Genomic DNA, 16,255 nt, shown 5'->3' on the forward strand with positions numbered 1-16,255 from the left:
CCATATTAAATGCAGTATTTAGCTCAAAGACCGTCATTTCTAGAAGTATAATGGATTTAAAATGCTGAAGGAGGAACACAAAACATTGCACTTCAGATTTCAAACTGGACATACTGGACCTTGAAAGGAGATGCTAACTAAACTGCAAAGATCATTAAATATTACAAACGTTGTAACAAAGAAGGCTGTGGACACATCACTTGGAGTCATTTAAAAAAAGAATTAAATAGCTTTTTATGCTGTGCTTTAGCACATTTTCAAAGGGAAATTTTACAGCCTATATGACAGTAGTATAAGAGTCCAGTCACACCTCATGATTTTACTTGCATTTGGTTTTTAAGTTTGCGAATGAATCCTCCACCATTTTTCTGTACTACACTCACATAAGAAGCCTGTGCTGTCTTTAGCATTAACTTCTACAGCTACATATCAACATGCTGATTATAATCTTACTGCATGCTTCAGTCCTAGGCTTTACAGAGTTCATACCTTGACCACAACAAAAGTGAGAGGGATCTGGATACACTGGAAACCTAAATCACTGTAGCAATTAACACTTTGCGTCTATGTTTTTCTCCATCTTCCCAAGTGCTTGGAAGACTTTTCCTCTATCCCCAGGGCAGGCTGGCAGACGTGGGTTTTGGAAGAATGAATATATTACTATTATGCTACAGCACAGAGTGAAGTAGGATATTTTTTCTTCCACCTGCTGAGATCATAAGAGTATTTAATCTAATCCATTCTCTTTTACTAAAGAGTCCTCCGACAGCAGTTGACAGCTTTGTCCTCCTGTTCTACGCCAGGTTTAGTAAGAAGAAAGAATTACTTTGGCTTACTCCAGAGGGTACAATTTCAATGCTAAAACATGCAGACGAAACCTCAGTGCCACATGTCACAACAGAAATAATCTTCTGTGTTTAAGTTCTATGGAGGCATGCTACCACTCTGAATGCAGTCAGAAACCATGGCTGAATGTGCTTCTAAGGCTGGATGGCACTAGGAGGAAGTAATAACTACACAGTCTTTGTAGATATGCTGACTTGCAGTTACCACATTGCAGTACAAAACTGTGTTAGGTTACTATAACCTCTAAGTACTCTTAACAGCAAATTTGCTTACAACAGCAGTCAGCTTACACTGGCAGATCTGAAGAATGGCTGCAATTTCTATTAAGAAATTCAGAAGTCAAAACTGCCATTTGAGTAGAAGCCTTTATACATGTCAATAAAAACACAAGTTACTTCACAATAATGTACCACAAAGCATAAGTGATAATTTTTAACCAGAAGACACGTTAAGGAAAGAGACTGGCTGAAAACAGACACATCTGTTCAAAACAAGGGCCAAGCAGCAGCTTGCTCCAGAAAGTTAAAATCAAGATTTACACGTAGCATTAACATTTAAGAAAAAAAAAAAAAAAAGAGCCTGCAGAATGGGATTCTGCCTGTGAAATAAAGCTAATTACCCAAATTGGTCATATAGATGAGAGTGTTTTAGCATTAAATCTCTTTCATTTGTAGTTTCAAACCTTTGTACAATTAAATTGACAGTTTCTGAGCAAAGATTAAGTCTACTGAATTGAGCGTTAGTTTGAATACAGACGTTTAATGATAGCCACAAACCACAACCTGCCACATTTATGTTAACACAGCTAGACATTAGGAACTAAATGATAAAAAAAGGCAAACAACACTGATTCAGTGTCACCTTACCCCAGGCTCCTGTCCTCACCAAGTAAACTGTCTCCATGTTTCATAAGACACACGGAGCTTTAGAACTTAATCTCTAAATTCTAGGTAGTCTTTGTTTTCAATATCAATTAATGACTTCTAAGGATTTTAAGAAATATGTTGGTTATAAAGAACTAAAAAGAGCACCATAGATGAAGTTTTTCTAGATGTATGATTTATATTTCATAGTTCCTTTTGACTTGCAGTATTTTACGACTGTCAGTTTAGTTTTTTTTTTTTTAAAAGTCTTTTTAAGGATCTCACTAATTTTGGAGCTGAGTCCTTGCACTAGTCTGGGAACTAGGGGATCTGTTGGGGTCAATACATGGCCAGAGCTCCATTACATCAAGCAAAGATGAACAGAACAGCTTCACCAGGGGCTGGAAAAAACCTTCTTGCTGCCTTCCTGACCACCCTGCAACACATGAGTTTGGCTATTTCATACACAGTTTAAGGTCCCTGTGATGGCTAGATGTGTTAAGAAAGGGTTAAGATTTGTTCAGTGATTTAACTCCCTTTTTCAGTAAATAAGCACTCTCCCATATTCGCAGTAATGAATCATTTTAAATATTGTACAATATGCAAACAGATCAAGATATATATTATTCTCTGTACTTCCAAAAACTTAATTAATAGAACTTAAAGGCCAGCCTCTTTATGCACCATTATAAATAATTTGAGGGATGTGAATAATGACTCTGAGAAAATATTTGAATTATAGCACCGATTACAAGACTGTACCTCATGTTAGTTTAAGAAATAGAGCACGCAGCATACATTCACATAGCAAACAGCTATGAAGGACAAAACACAAAACACTGAAGTATATAAAAGAAGAAAGTGACTTGATACATGTCAGCAATATTAAAATATCAGTGAAGATCATACTTTTTGGTTGCAATTGGAAATATGCGTTAAGAAATTGTTGAAAAAGCAAGGTGAATCTTGCAATTTTAACATGCTTATAGTTAATTTCCTCAGGACAAAGAAATAACTCTTAATATTGAGGTTCTCATTTTTTAAATTGTATCTTCTTATGGCCACTAATATCCAGTAGGCAAAATCTTCTGAAACCAAGCATGTAAGCAATAACCTTTAGTCCAAGAAATTTGCCCAAATAAGGGAAATGAAAGGTAGAGCACTTCAAATTCTATTCTTAAATTTATTATACAAACTGATTTTAATACAAAGCTTTCACAAATAAAATCAGAATATACTTAAATATAGTAGTTCTGTTATATAGAACCCTTAATGTGCTAGCTAACAACAGGAATGAAATACCATAAGGGGATATTCACATTGCAACTTTTAGACGTCTAACCCTGCAAGCATAAAGGGTTAAGCTTCTTCCAAGCAACAATTCAGACCATTTGGGCTTGGATACATTCTTCACAAAGATGTAACTAGTATAAAATTAGTCACCTAAAGCCTGAGGGTACAAATATACTGTTTCACTTGGTGTATTTTTATAACTTGTGCTAAATTTTCTCATGGAAGTCTGTATTTTAGTTCTAGTCAGAAGCTCCCAATGTTTATTTCATATTCTAGTTCTTTAACTCAAATCTCAATCATCTGACAAGAAAGAGAACAGCATAGAAAAGACACTGAACTGTCCATTTGTCTTTCCACAGAGTCCTCAAAATTGCAGATCCTATTAACAAGTTGCAACACTGAATCCAGTCCTGGAAGAGTCACCCCTTGTAAGTCCACTTTAGAGGGAATCTTGGGGACCAACTGGGCACGGTGAGGTTAACACCTGGGAAACTAGATTTAACAGCAAGATTGATCCAAATAGTGCCTGTGGTCAATAAAAAACTCCTGAGATTATCACCAAAGACCTGAATTCCAAGAACAAGTTCTCACAAACACCTCTCAACGAGAGCAGTCAGGATTGCCTGAAAAAATGGCTGACATTGAGAAGTGTGAAGGTATAGCATGTCTAAAAAGGGGCAGAAACAGCAACTTGGCCTGGAACCTGAGCACTGGTCCTCAACTGTAGTTGCCTTATAATTTCTGTGGTGGCAACTGGGGGGGGGGAAGGCATTTAGCATTTGTTTGGAGTTTGCTAGACCAGTGGGAGGTTCTCATTGCAATTTAAGTTTGCGGAGCATTTGGAATTGGGACAATATTTATCAGGTAAGTCTCTGTTCAGTAAAATTCACTCAATGTGTTCAGATGGGCAAAGGTATTACTGTCAACGTTTTATCTTGTATTAACACAAAATAAGTCTAAAAGCAATTAAATTCTAAAGTTCCACATTAAGATTTGATTTCCTTTACAAAATATCCTTCCCAAATAAAATTGCATGTGATCAATAATTATACCAGGATACAAACAGCTTTAGCTAGGTGTCTTTATGGAATATCACCACTCATATTTTACACTTAGGCCTCATTTCAAGAAGTTATGAATAAGAAGAAATTTCAAGAATAAATTAATAAAATAAACTGAAAGTTAACCCTTTCTTACCAGCAGGAATTATGCCAATCCTTATATTGCACTGGACTAACGGTGCTTTGGGATTATTTTGGTCTATGCCAGAGTCCTTCTGCATTCTTCCAATGAGACCATGCATCACTTCACTGAACATGCCGTCCCCACCAACACAAACAACACTGCCAGGAAACACAAATTAGAATGCACACTAACAGTCAATAAACAACACAGCAAATGTTCTACTTAGGGCATGCACTGGGCACATTAAAAATAGTTTTTCTATTCTCCTCCATTTTTACAGAATATAGTAGCCCACAATCAACTTGGCAATTAACAAAAAGCCGAAAAAAATTTTCAAGCTACACAACTGCAAATGCATCTAGACATGTCTGTAAAGTTAGAAAAAATGTTTGAATGCAACCTAAAAAAAAAATCTTTATCCTCTATTGGTTTATGCAGACAGACAAATATCAGTGGAAATTCACTATACAGGAAAACACTGAACAGGACTGTACATAAAGCTAAGTGAACAAAAGGGACATATGGTACCTTTACTAAAAAGGTAAGTTAATATTTGTGGTTTCAGGCAGATGTATATTTTACACTATGAATTTAATAGGGATATACATTATACGAAAGTCAAAACCAGAAAAAGTACATGCTTGCATGCTCTTTTGAACATGCTGAGAGCTCATCAGACAGACAGAAGTCATGTATATCTACATAGCCATTCATAATGAAACAGAGTTCTAAGTGTTACCAGAAGCAAAACTTTGTTTTGCAAACTTAATTCAGGTCAGAGCTGGTGCAGCAGCTACACAGATCCTCAATATGTTAAAGCTCAGCAGAGAGTCCACAACCAAGCAAATACTAGGAAGTAAAAGACTATTTTACAGCAGGATACATTTCATGCACAATAATCAAATGCACACCCTGAACTCTAAAAGCATAAACATTCTTTAACTGAAAAACTCATTCAAACACACTTTAAAGGAATACATGCCAAATCTGAAGTTATGCATGTGGTCCCCAGCACACATGCTTAGGAATGTTTACGGTTATCTACAGCAATCATTTCCAATGCATAAACTAATACTTACTCTTCCACATCGTAACAGATATTGCAGAATGAACACTTATTTCATAGGACAAGTTAGTTTATTTAATTTTAAAATACTGATGATTTAAATTTACTTATTATTGTATTTTCACCAGAAGGAAAGCTTGAAAAAAAACCAGTCATTTTTTCATGAATGGAGAGGATAGTCTTAAAAAATTCATACACTGTCCACTGGACTAAGTCAAGACCTAAGACTAGGACAGAAGGGAGAAAAGGAAGTTTGTTTTTTAATTTGTAATAAATTTATCTTCTCATAACTTAACTACATTATTTCTCAACTTTAGCCTGTCTCATCTTTCTTTGCAGACTCTAAGAAAGAGGTTAAGCGGACAAAAATTTCCATGTCAGTTCAAGGTCAATGTTGTCTTAGTAGTGTTCTATTTATAACAACTCCTGTATTGAGGCTCAGAGATGACAATGATATCAATGTCTATAGCTATCAAGGGTAAATAAAGAAGTTATACACACAATACCAGCATGACCAAATTCACTGCCAACATCAGATAACCAGTGTGTGAGTCACACACACGAAGGCCCATAGTGAAGAACTACTGTAAGAGAGATCTTAGAGCAATTCTTACATTTTGGGTTTATTTTTCTAATGGACTAGCATTTAACTTTTTAGACAGATAACACTAAACTATGTATACTACAGGACTTCAGGAGAAGCAAATCAGTCACTGAGGGGAGCAGCTCCGGAGCCAGGCCGGCCCGCAGCAGAGCGGCAGACCTTGGTGCCCAGGGGTTTCCTGGGGCAGGGAAGCGCCAGGGGAGCGGAGAGACCTGCCAGGAGCTGCAGCTCTCGTGGGAGGCGCTGACGCGGCCTGGGCATTGCCAGAGCCACGGCGGTCACCCCGCACCTACACGAGGCAGCCCAGGGTGCGCGAGCCACCAGGACCGTCGTGAGCAGAGCGGGCAAATAGGGCTGGCACATCAGCCAGGGAGTGGTGCGGTGGTTGGCGAGGGAGGGCGCTCAGGGAGGGCGCCTCTTCGAAGGAGGGGCATCCACTGGCCCAGTGGGAGACCTGAAGCACCCACAGCCCAGCAACCGGCACCGTGCTGTGACAAGTCAAGGTCACCCATCCTACCTGACCCTTGAGGCAGAACGGTGGGTGCTCGTCTGAGAGCAAAGGCTGCAGCTCCGGCTGGGGGGTCTGCACCATCTACCCCAGCGGTGGCCGATGCCTCCACCCAGACGGAGCTGCTGAAGGGAGAGGCTGCAGTGCAGACCTCGGGCTGCAGGAAGTGCCCAGACCTTTCTCCTGGGGCAGGGACAGGAGGCAGACCTGCCTGCAGAAGGTGTGCCCAGGGCGAGGACCTCCGGCAGCACGTGGCTGAGCTGCAGGAGATGGTGAGAAGGCTGTGGAACCTCAGGGAGGCTGAGAAGGAGTGAGATAGCTGGTTCCAAGCGCAGCCTGCAGTGGACCCACAGCCAAACAGCCAAAACCTCCCCCACCGGTGTCACACCAAAGGGAGGGGAGGCCAATAATACGGAAGAATGGAAGCTTGTGACGGCAAGGGCCAGCAGGAGGAAGAGACTTCCCCCGAAGCCTGAGGTGTCCTTGCAGAACCACTTCCCTGCTCTGCAGACTGAAGAGGAAAGACCCGCTGCATCAGGAGAGATGCTGGAGCTGGGTAGGGCAGCCTGGTCTGCTCCCCATATAACAACCAGCACAACTAAGAAAAGGCAACAGGTGACAGTAGTGGGCGACTCTCTCCTGAGAGGTACAGAGGCACCATTTGCCGACCTGACGCACTCTCTAGAGAGGTGTGCTGCTTACTGGGGGCTCGGATCAGGGATGTCACCGAGAGACTGCCAAGCCTCATACAGTCCACTAACTATTATCCGCTGCTGCTGTTTCACATGGGCACCAGTGATACAGGCAGGAGCGGTCTGAGGAGTATCAAGAAGATTACATAACCCTGGGAGCAGCAGTAAGGGACTCTGGAGTGCAGGCAGTTTTTTTCATCAGTCCTCTCGGTCAAAGGGCAGGGGTTTGAAAGGGCCAGTCGAATCTGGCGAATCAACAAATGGTTACAGGACTGGTGCCACACTCCTATCAGTTTGATGCCAGTGCCAGCAATAGATGCCCAGAGCCAGAAGAAGGATCACAGGTCAGCAGGAGAACACTTGAAGTGCAGCACAAAGGAATTCCAGCCACTCCAGCCAGTAAGTCAGCTTCATTGAAGGCCCAATTGAAATGCCTCTGCAAAGGCATGTAGCACGGGGAATAAACAAGAGGAGTTAGAGATGTGCGCATGCCTGCAGGGCTATGATCGTATTGGCACTGTGGAGAGTGGTGGGATGGCTCCTATGGCTGGAGTGTTGGGATGGAAGGGTGCAGGCTCTTTAGGAAGGACAGACAGGGGAGATGAAGAGGGGGTGTTGCCCTCTATGTCAATGACCAGCTGGAGTACATGGAGCTCCGCCTGGGGATTGATGAGGACCCCACCAAGAGCTTATGGGTCCACGTTAAAGGGAGGGCAGGGACAGGGGACATTATAGTGGGGGTCTGCTACAGGCCACCCGACCAGGAAGACAGAGCAGATGAGACGCTCTATAGACAGAAAAGAGCAGCCTCACATTCACAAGCCCCGGTCCTCATGGGGGACCTCAACCACCCTGACTGGAGGGACAACACAGCAGGGCATAAGCAATCCAGGCGGTTCCTGAAATACGTTGATGATAACTTCCTTCAAGTGATAGATGAGCTAATGAGGAGAGGTGCCATGCTGAAATTTGTTCTCACCAACAGGGAGGGGCTGGTGGGGAATGTGAAGCTCAAGGGCAGCCTTGGCTGCAGTGACCACGAGATGGTGGACTTCAAGATCCTCAGGGCAGCAAGGAGAGCGCACCACAAGCTCACTACCTTGGATTTCTGGAGAGCACACCTGGAAACCCAGGATATGGAGAAGGCTGAAGTACCCAACGACTGTTTTGCCTCAGTCTTCACTGGTAAGTGCTCTAGCCACATCACTCAAGTCACAGAAGGCAAAGGCAGGGACTGGGAGAATGAAGAACTGCCCACTATAGGAGAAGATCAGGTTTGAGACCATCTAAGGAACCTGAAGGTGCACAAGTCCATGGCACCTGATGACATGGATCCGCAGGTCCTGAGGGAACTGGCAGATGAATTAGCTACACCACTATCCATCACAGTTGAGAAGCCATAGCAGTCCAGTGAAATTCCAACTGACTGGAAGAGAGGAAACATAACCCCCATTTTTAAAAAAGGGAAAAAAGGAAGACCCAGGGAACTACAGGCTGGTCAGTCTCACCTCTGTGCCCAGCAAGATCATGGAGCAGATCCTCCTGGAAACTATGCTCAGGCACATGGAAAACAAGGAGGTGATTGGTGACAGCCAACATGGCTTCGCTAAACACAAATCATGCCTGACACATTTGGTAGCCTTCTACAACAGGGTTACAGCATTGGTGGTTAAGGGAAGAGCTGATGTCGCCTATCTGGACTTGTGCAAAGCATCTGAGACTGTCCTGCACAACATCCTTGTCTCTAAATTGGAGACATGGATTTCATGTATGGACCACTCGGTGGATAAGAAATTGGCTGGATGGTCACACTCAAAGAGTTGCAGTCAACTCAGTCGATGTCCAAGCGTAGACCAGTGATGATTGGCGTTCCTTGGGGATCAGTGTTAGGAACAGCAGTGTTTAACATCTTTGCTGGCAACACAGGCAGTGGGATCGAGCGCACCCTCAGTAAGTTGGATGACACCAAGCTATGTGGTGTGGTTGACACACTGGATGGAAGGGATGCCATCCAGAGGGACCTTGACAGGGTTGAGAGGTGGGCCTGTGCAAAGGACTTGGGGGCATTGGTGGTGGGAAGCTCAACACGACCCAGCAACGTGCGCTTGTAGCCCAGAAAGCCAACCGTATCCTGAGCTGCATCAAAAGAAGTGGGACCAGCAGGTCAAGGGAAGGGATTCTAACTCTCTACTCCACTCTCATGAGACCCCACCTAGAATACTGCGTCCAGCTCTGGGGTCTCCAATACAAGAAGGACATGGAGCTGTTGGAGCGAGTCCAGAGGAGGCCACAAAGATGATCAGAGGGCTGGAGCACCTGTCCTATGAGGACAGGCTGACAAGAGTTGGGGTTGTTCAGCCTGGAGAAGAGAAGGCTCCGGGGAGACCTTCCAGTACCTGAAGGGGCAGTATTCCAGTACCTGAAGGGGCCTACAGAAAATCTGGAGAGGGACTGTTTACAAGGGCATGGAGTGATAGGACAAGGGGTAATGGCCTTAAACTGAAGGAGGGGAGATTTACATTAGGTATTAGGAAGAAATTCGTTACTGTGAGTGTGGTGAGGCACTGGAACAGGTTGCCCAGAGAAGCTGTGGATGCCCCCTCCCTGGAAGTGTTCAAGGCCAGGTTGGATGGGGCTTCGGGCAACCTGGTCTAGTGGAGGGTGTCCCTGCCCGTAGCAGGGGGGCTGGAACTAGATGATCTTTAAGGCCCCTTCCAACCCAAACCATTCTATGATTCTATGAAGTCCACAAGACAAATTAGTTTTAAAAGACCTATGTTCCCTTCTTATCTCAACCATTCTGTGAACTAATTCAAGAACTAGGAAAAAAACAAGCTGAAACAGTTTTACAAAGGCTTGTGCAATAGGCATACTGATAAGGAAGCAGTGATTCATACGTCAGACTTATTCTAAACATGGTTATTACCTGCACGATATTACAGCATGCTCCAGTTGTTCTGCACAATGATGGCCAAAAACCTGGTATATCGTAACTGAATTAATATTTTAAGTAATTGTCTCCAAAGAGAAGCTGTTCTTTTACTGAGCTGTTAGATTAGTATGCTCATAAGAAATTCTTATAAGGGGAAATGGGAAGAACAAACAGGAAACATGCAGAAGAGGTTTAAATAAGCTGCCTCAAGTAAACACACTTATAAGGCAGTGAAGCAGTTATCACAAAGAAACCTATATCTAATTCCAAAATTACAGGCATGGCTTTGCCAAATAGGCAGTCTGCAGATTAAATGAATAATCCTGTCACTGAATGAAGGGAAAGCCACTTATCAGAACCAATCTAAGAGGACAGGTGAACAACAATTAGATGTAGGAATCCAAAGAAGTTTTTCCTGTATGTGAGAAGAGTCAACCAAACTGAAGAAACACATGCATTTATGGAGTTCAATCATTTTTAAAAATCTTCTATATAACCACACGATCTGTTATTTAAAAGTTGTATTAATACAAGAACTCCCTTCCTAACATCACTGTTCACCACAGAAACAGACTTGTATATGATGAGGCTTAGAAAGACAAGTTGCAGTTCCCAAGCTAACTGCAATTATGGCCCAGCCTGGGAATAGAAGAATCACGAGATTCTAAAAAGATGCAGTCCTCTGGCCATCTGTTTATTTCAGTCATGTAAGAGAGAAGAGAAAAAACCAACCAAACAAAAAACTCCCAAAAAAACCCCCCAGAAATCCCCCAAGAAACCCAACTTTCTACCATAACAGATTGTTTGAATCTGCCAAAAACCACTTCATGTACCACTACAATTAGTCACTGCCACTTGTTGTAAAAAAACATTTGCTATGAGTGAACATGGGCTCACTTGCTTCCCTTTTCTGCTCTGTATCAGAATCTCACCAACTGTCAGTATTATCTATTTCAAATCACTTAAGTCAAACAAAAAGGAGAAATCTTAACTAACTAGTTTTTTCCAGGATCCCCATTGTTCTTCTTTCCACTTCAGCAAAATTAAGAAAAATCCCAGTAGAGTCAAAACTGCTTATTTAAACTCAACTCATTTTAAAGCAGGTGAAGTCTAGGAATTCCGCTTGTGAATGTAGTTTCTCACTACCATAATTTGTCAACATCATGCCCTCACTCAACATATACAATGCATATAGATCTGCTCCCCTAGCAAAATTACTGTGAAAAGATAGGAAACGTTTTATTTTTGCAACTTACCAGTTTAAATGTACCTGTCTACAAGCACAACAAGATACTATTTTAAATACTGTAGTTGAGGGTTCACCTGCACGGATTCTGCATACATTTTCATTATTTTCCAGTCGTGTAACTTGTTTCATGTCACGAACAGGAAACTGGAATGACTTGCTTATTTATTAATATATTCTGCTTCTACACTAGATTTAATAATGGAATGCAATTTCTCCATTCAGTTAGGTCTTCTTTTAAAACAGTAATTTCACAACAGAACTAACACAAATAAAGCTAAATGATGTAGCCATTATTGTAACAGTCCCACATAGCAAGAGGAACTATCTGAAACGTTTCTAAACGGCTCATTGTTTCTACACACAGGCTGAATGCTACTGATGCAGTGTTCTGGACTCATGTATATGTCAAGATCATCTATACCACAAAACATTTCAGGGCAGCTTTCAAGCTATCATAGAACAACTTCTGGATGAGCAGCAGTAATCTTACATTCATCTTTTGAACACAAATATCATGCAAACGTTGTTACCTACACTTGAATTTATTACGTGTTGAACAAGTTTACTGAAAAAGTTTAGTTTTCCTTTGATACTCCCAAATGTGGATCTCTTATGGAAAGGAACATGCCCCAGAACTTTCAGCTGGTGCAACAAACATACCAGCAATGAAGGCTACTATTTTAAATTAGAGACAAGAACAGACAGATTACAAAATACATCTGCTAGAAAAAGACAGTGATGTTACTTACCCATCATATTTATTTATATTAACTTCAAATAAATTGTCCTTAGCATGATTAGCGCGTTCAGTTACTATGAAGAAACAAACACAATGAAAATTACTGTTATAAAATGGTATATAATATACAATTATAAAAGTGTTATTATTAATTAATAACCATGACCTTATTACCAATGTGACCATAAAACAGCCTGCCCATAAAATGGGTTTCAGAAGATCACATGCCACGGAAAAAATTGAGAGATGTGCACTGCAGTATACACAGAAAAATATTTCACTATAAAATTGTGCATATGAACAATTGGTTTTAACAGTAAAACTGAAAAAGAGGAGAAAGACAGTATCTTACAAATGAAGAGCTCAAATAGAAGTAGCAGAAGTTTTAATTTAGTAAGCAGAAAATTGATGTAAGGTCATCATTTATCTGGCTACCAATCCTTTAATTAGAAAGCATTCCCTCTCTACCACTTAGTTTCATTTCCTTAGTAAGAAAAGGTAAGTAACAGAAAGAATTTAAGCTCCTCAGGTATGTTTCAAGGAGTTCATATTGTGTTTATTAAGAAATTAAAATATTCATTGCTCACCAATAACATCAGTGGAAATAGAAGCCAGACTGAAGAGCGGAGCAACTTTCTGTTCATAAATCCTCTTTCCTTGACGTTTTCCTCCATACGGATTAATATACACAAGCAACTGCTTTGGTCTAGACTCTGCAGTAAGGAAAAATATTATAGTACACTGCTTTTGTACACAAAAATTCAACAAGCTATACAAAAACAAAACTGTGAACAGAGTGAGCACAGCATACAAGCCTTTTATTACTTCTTATTAACTCTTCAAACTCAGTAACTCTTTACCAAAGAGCTATAAAAACCTGCTTCATCTATCTTCTTTATTATACTGAGGATACTGACAGTATTGAACAAATTGGTAACGAGACAGCAGGTGAAATTTCATCTGACTCCATGTCTCACATTATGCATATTATTCTTGCAGTACTTTCCCACTAAATGACATTAGTATCACAGGCATACAAGACAAAAAGACAAACCAAGGGCAGCAACAGGAAAGGCACTTGTGAGTGAAGCATATATAGAAATACTTTTACTTTAATTTATTTAAACAACATTCTTGCTTTGGTAATATAGTTAAAACGCATTTCCTTTCTGTGATAAAGACACAATCCGAACACCTCACAGAACTACATGCTGCACAATAAGTGCTTGTAACCCCTTCCCCCAGAAAACACCTTTGACATTACTATCTCAAGTTCGTTCAAGTAGTTACGGATTTACATTGGTGGTGGCAATTAAAACAATTATTACATCTCTGTACTAACAGATAAACAAAATGGTAATGTTTGCTGCGCCTAGAGAGCCTTGCTTTTTTGGTATAGAACACAAAGACCTGTTATAACATTCCCACTTCCTCAGATGGCATTCTAAATTATTATCTTAAAAGGAAAGAATAAACATATTTATTAGATCAGCACACTTGCATAATACATCCACCCAACCTAGACTGTTTGAATGGTTTAAAGCTGCCACATACGCAAAGCACCATTCACTCTCTTGAGAGTCTTTTCTGAAATGATTTGTTACCAAAAGAACGAACACCTGCACACAGAGACAACTGCCTGGGCCACATCTCTCATAGGTGTAGTGAATGCATGTACAAAGCCCATTTCTTTAAATACTTTATTTGAAGCCAGATACCTCATGTAACATATACAAAACAAAAACATTAGTAAGATGCATGCTTCCAATGTCTGTTCAGAACTTTTTTTGTTAAATACCCATTTCTGTTCTGTGAGCCTTAAGTACTTGCTTGAGTCTCATCATAGATGTACTTGTACCCAGTCCTTTCTCCGGCTCAGTGTCGCAGATGGACCTCAGACCTATGCAGTAGGTCGCTTATCTCCAGTCCTGTCTCCACCCTCCTCTCCTCCTGCTCCTGTCTAGTCTCCCTGGATGGACCCAATTACTTTATCTCTTCTGGGCTGTAAATGGGACCTCCTGTTATCCCCACCCCTACTCAGATACAGTGGGACTGCACCCTGGTCGGTGAGGGCACTGCCTGTGCTATGCCCATCCTCCCTTCTGTCATGGAGCTGCTCTGCTCCTGCTACTCCCTGACATCTATCAAGGTATCTCTTTCAGGAATAACTCCTGCAAAACTACTTTTTGCCTTCCAAGAAGCACACGTCTAAGAGTCCCAGAAATTATTAATGGGAACTCTTACTACATAAGGCCCACCACTGATGAGACTGGAAAGGTGAGACAGACACACAAAAAGCCACCCATAAATCTTACGTTGCTACAATCCTTGTCCTCAGATCTCTAGAGTACCTCAAATTTCTGAGCTTACATCCGCACTTTACTTTCTCCAAAGCTAGAGTCATTTAAAGCCTCTGCTAAGCTTCTAATGCGTCCCTATTTTGTGAAAATAATTTTTATCTGTGCAAAATTATAAGACACCTATAGTCCTGACCGATCAGAGTAAAACAGTCAGTACAACTTAGCAAATATGCAAGATACAAAAGTAGTGATAAGAAGGAGACACTTCCACATTCAGCTCCCTCAACTTTTGAGCATAAGCTGCTCTTAAGAGCTTAAAAAAACCAGATATATTAAAATAATATTGACACACATGCCTGTAAAATGATGCTGCAAATGTTAGTAGTCAAACTTACTCTGCTTTTCAAGTAATTCTTTCAGCGCCCCTATCCACTGATTACACAAGTGCTCATCAACACACCAAAATGTCACATCACTGCACCGCCAGCGGTGTTTTCGGGCTTTCTTCACGTAATACACTATTTAAATTAAAAAACAAAACAACAAAAAAAAAGAAGTGGCACAATGAGACCATTCTGTGAAATGACAGATGCATTTCAGAGATATCTCCAAAACATCTATCTCTGGAAAAAAGTGGTAATTAACCCCCACTACACATTTCTGCAAATGACAGAAACATTCAGACTATGAACAAGACAACTGTAAAAAGTCAAAATGAAAACACTTGCTCTAGGTCATTACCTAATAGCAGATACCCAAACATAAACTTCTTTTAAAACAAATACAATCCATTTTCCATAAACTGATTATTGACATACTTATACAGAAGTTCACTGAGCTTATATATTATTTACCATATTAAATTCTGCAATGTCTACATAATATAAAATGCCATGAGCTTAAGAGGATAAGTCAAACCCTCGCATCAGCTCCCATGTAATCAACAGGGTGAATTTAATTTCATAAAGGTGAAATTTGAGAAAAAAGATTTAGAGTTTTCTTGTGGATTAAGAACCAGGCTGGTGAGACAAGAAGCAGCCTTTCCACCTACAGTATCACCAATCATTGTTACCGAAGGACTAAATGTGACCAAAGTACTCCACCACATAAAATTCTGGCATGGGAACAATCACATTTGGCCCAGCTTTGCAGCACAGAAGTCACCACTCTTTCCCCAAAACAAACAGAAATTTACTTCTGGCACTTTGTTTTAAGAACGCAGTCAATAATACAAAGAACCTTTACGTGCACACATTCTGATGGTTAGGGATGATTTTAAAAATCCCAGACATTTAGGACTCATTTTTCCAGCCTCTCTCTTGATTTTCTAGTCAAGTAGTACATAGCAAGTGTCGTGCTGCAGTCAGTCAGCAGCAGAAACGTAAAACATTAGTTATTTAATAAAGTCCTAAATAAACACAGAATGTGTTCTTAAAGGAAGGGTTTTTTTTTCTCCAAAATAAGGATCTTTACATGTAAATGTAAACTGGCAGATTTTTGGTGGGGATTTGTTTGTTTGTGTGCAGGTGTTGGTTGGGGATTTTTTTTAAACACATCATTTCTGTTAAAAAGAATTCTGATGATTCCTTTCGAGTCTGCTCTAAAGTACTTCCAAAAAAGGAGTTAACACAAGCAGCCTCAGACTCTATTTGCCTTACCTGTGAAAGCATGTGGCCTTGCCATTTTTTGCCATTTGCCAATATGACGTTGTTTCTTGCTGAGTTCCGTTTCTTCTACGGCAATGATCTCAGAGATTGGTACAAAACAGTTTTCTGTATGAACACAAGACCTTACACATTAACATCTCACAAGAACACCAGAATGATTATTTGTACACATAACATGATATAGACATACAATTAGAGTAGCTGCTCAATAAGCACAGCCAAGAGAAATTTGCTGAACATTTTCAATTTCCTTTTGCCTTTAGTCAAAGCACATAATCCATAACCACCCCTGAACTACTCCAAGTATTTTT

General features: G+C 40.7%; 1 protein-coding gene across 3 annotated transcripts in view; it reads right to left on the reverse strand.

The window, feature by feature from the left end:
• Window positions 1–16,255, reverse strand: part of CERK (ceramide kinase) — a 47,539-nt gene that overhangs the window by 20,656 nt on the left and 10,628 nt on the right. For all 3 annotated transcript variants that reach the window (XM_054849589.1, XM_054849598.1, XM_054849608.1), the window contains 5 exons: window positions 15,936–16,049; window positions 14,673–14,795; window positions 12,565–12,690; window positions 11,988–12,051; window positions 4,200–4,345 (listed from right to left, as the gene is read on the reverse strand). In XM_054849589.1, the coding sequence (XP_054705564.1) occupies window positions 4,200–4,345; window positions 11,988–12,051; window positions 12,565–12,690; window positions 14,673–14,795; window positions 15,936–16,049 (573 nt within the window). The remainder of the gene's footprint in view (window positions 1–4,199; window positions 4,346–11,987; window positions 12,052–12,564; window positions 12,691–14,672; window positions 14,796–15,935; window positions 16,050–16,255) is intronic.

This window comes from Grus americana, chromosome 1, assembly GCF_028858705.1.
Source record: "Grus americana isolate bGruAme1 chromosome 1, bGruAme1.mat, whole genome shotgun sequence".
In the NCBI taxonomy this organism is placed as follows: Eukaryota; Metazoa; Chordata; class Aves; order Gruiformes; family Gruidae; genus Grus; species Grus americana.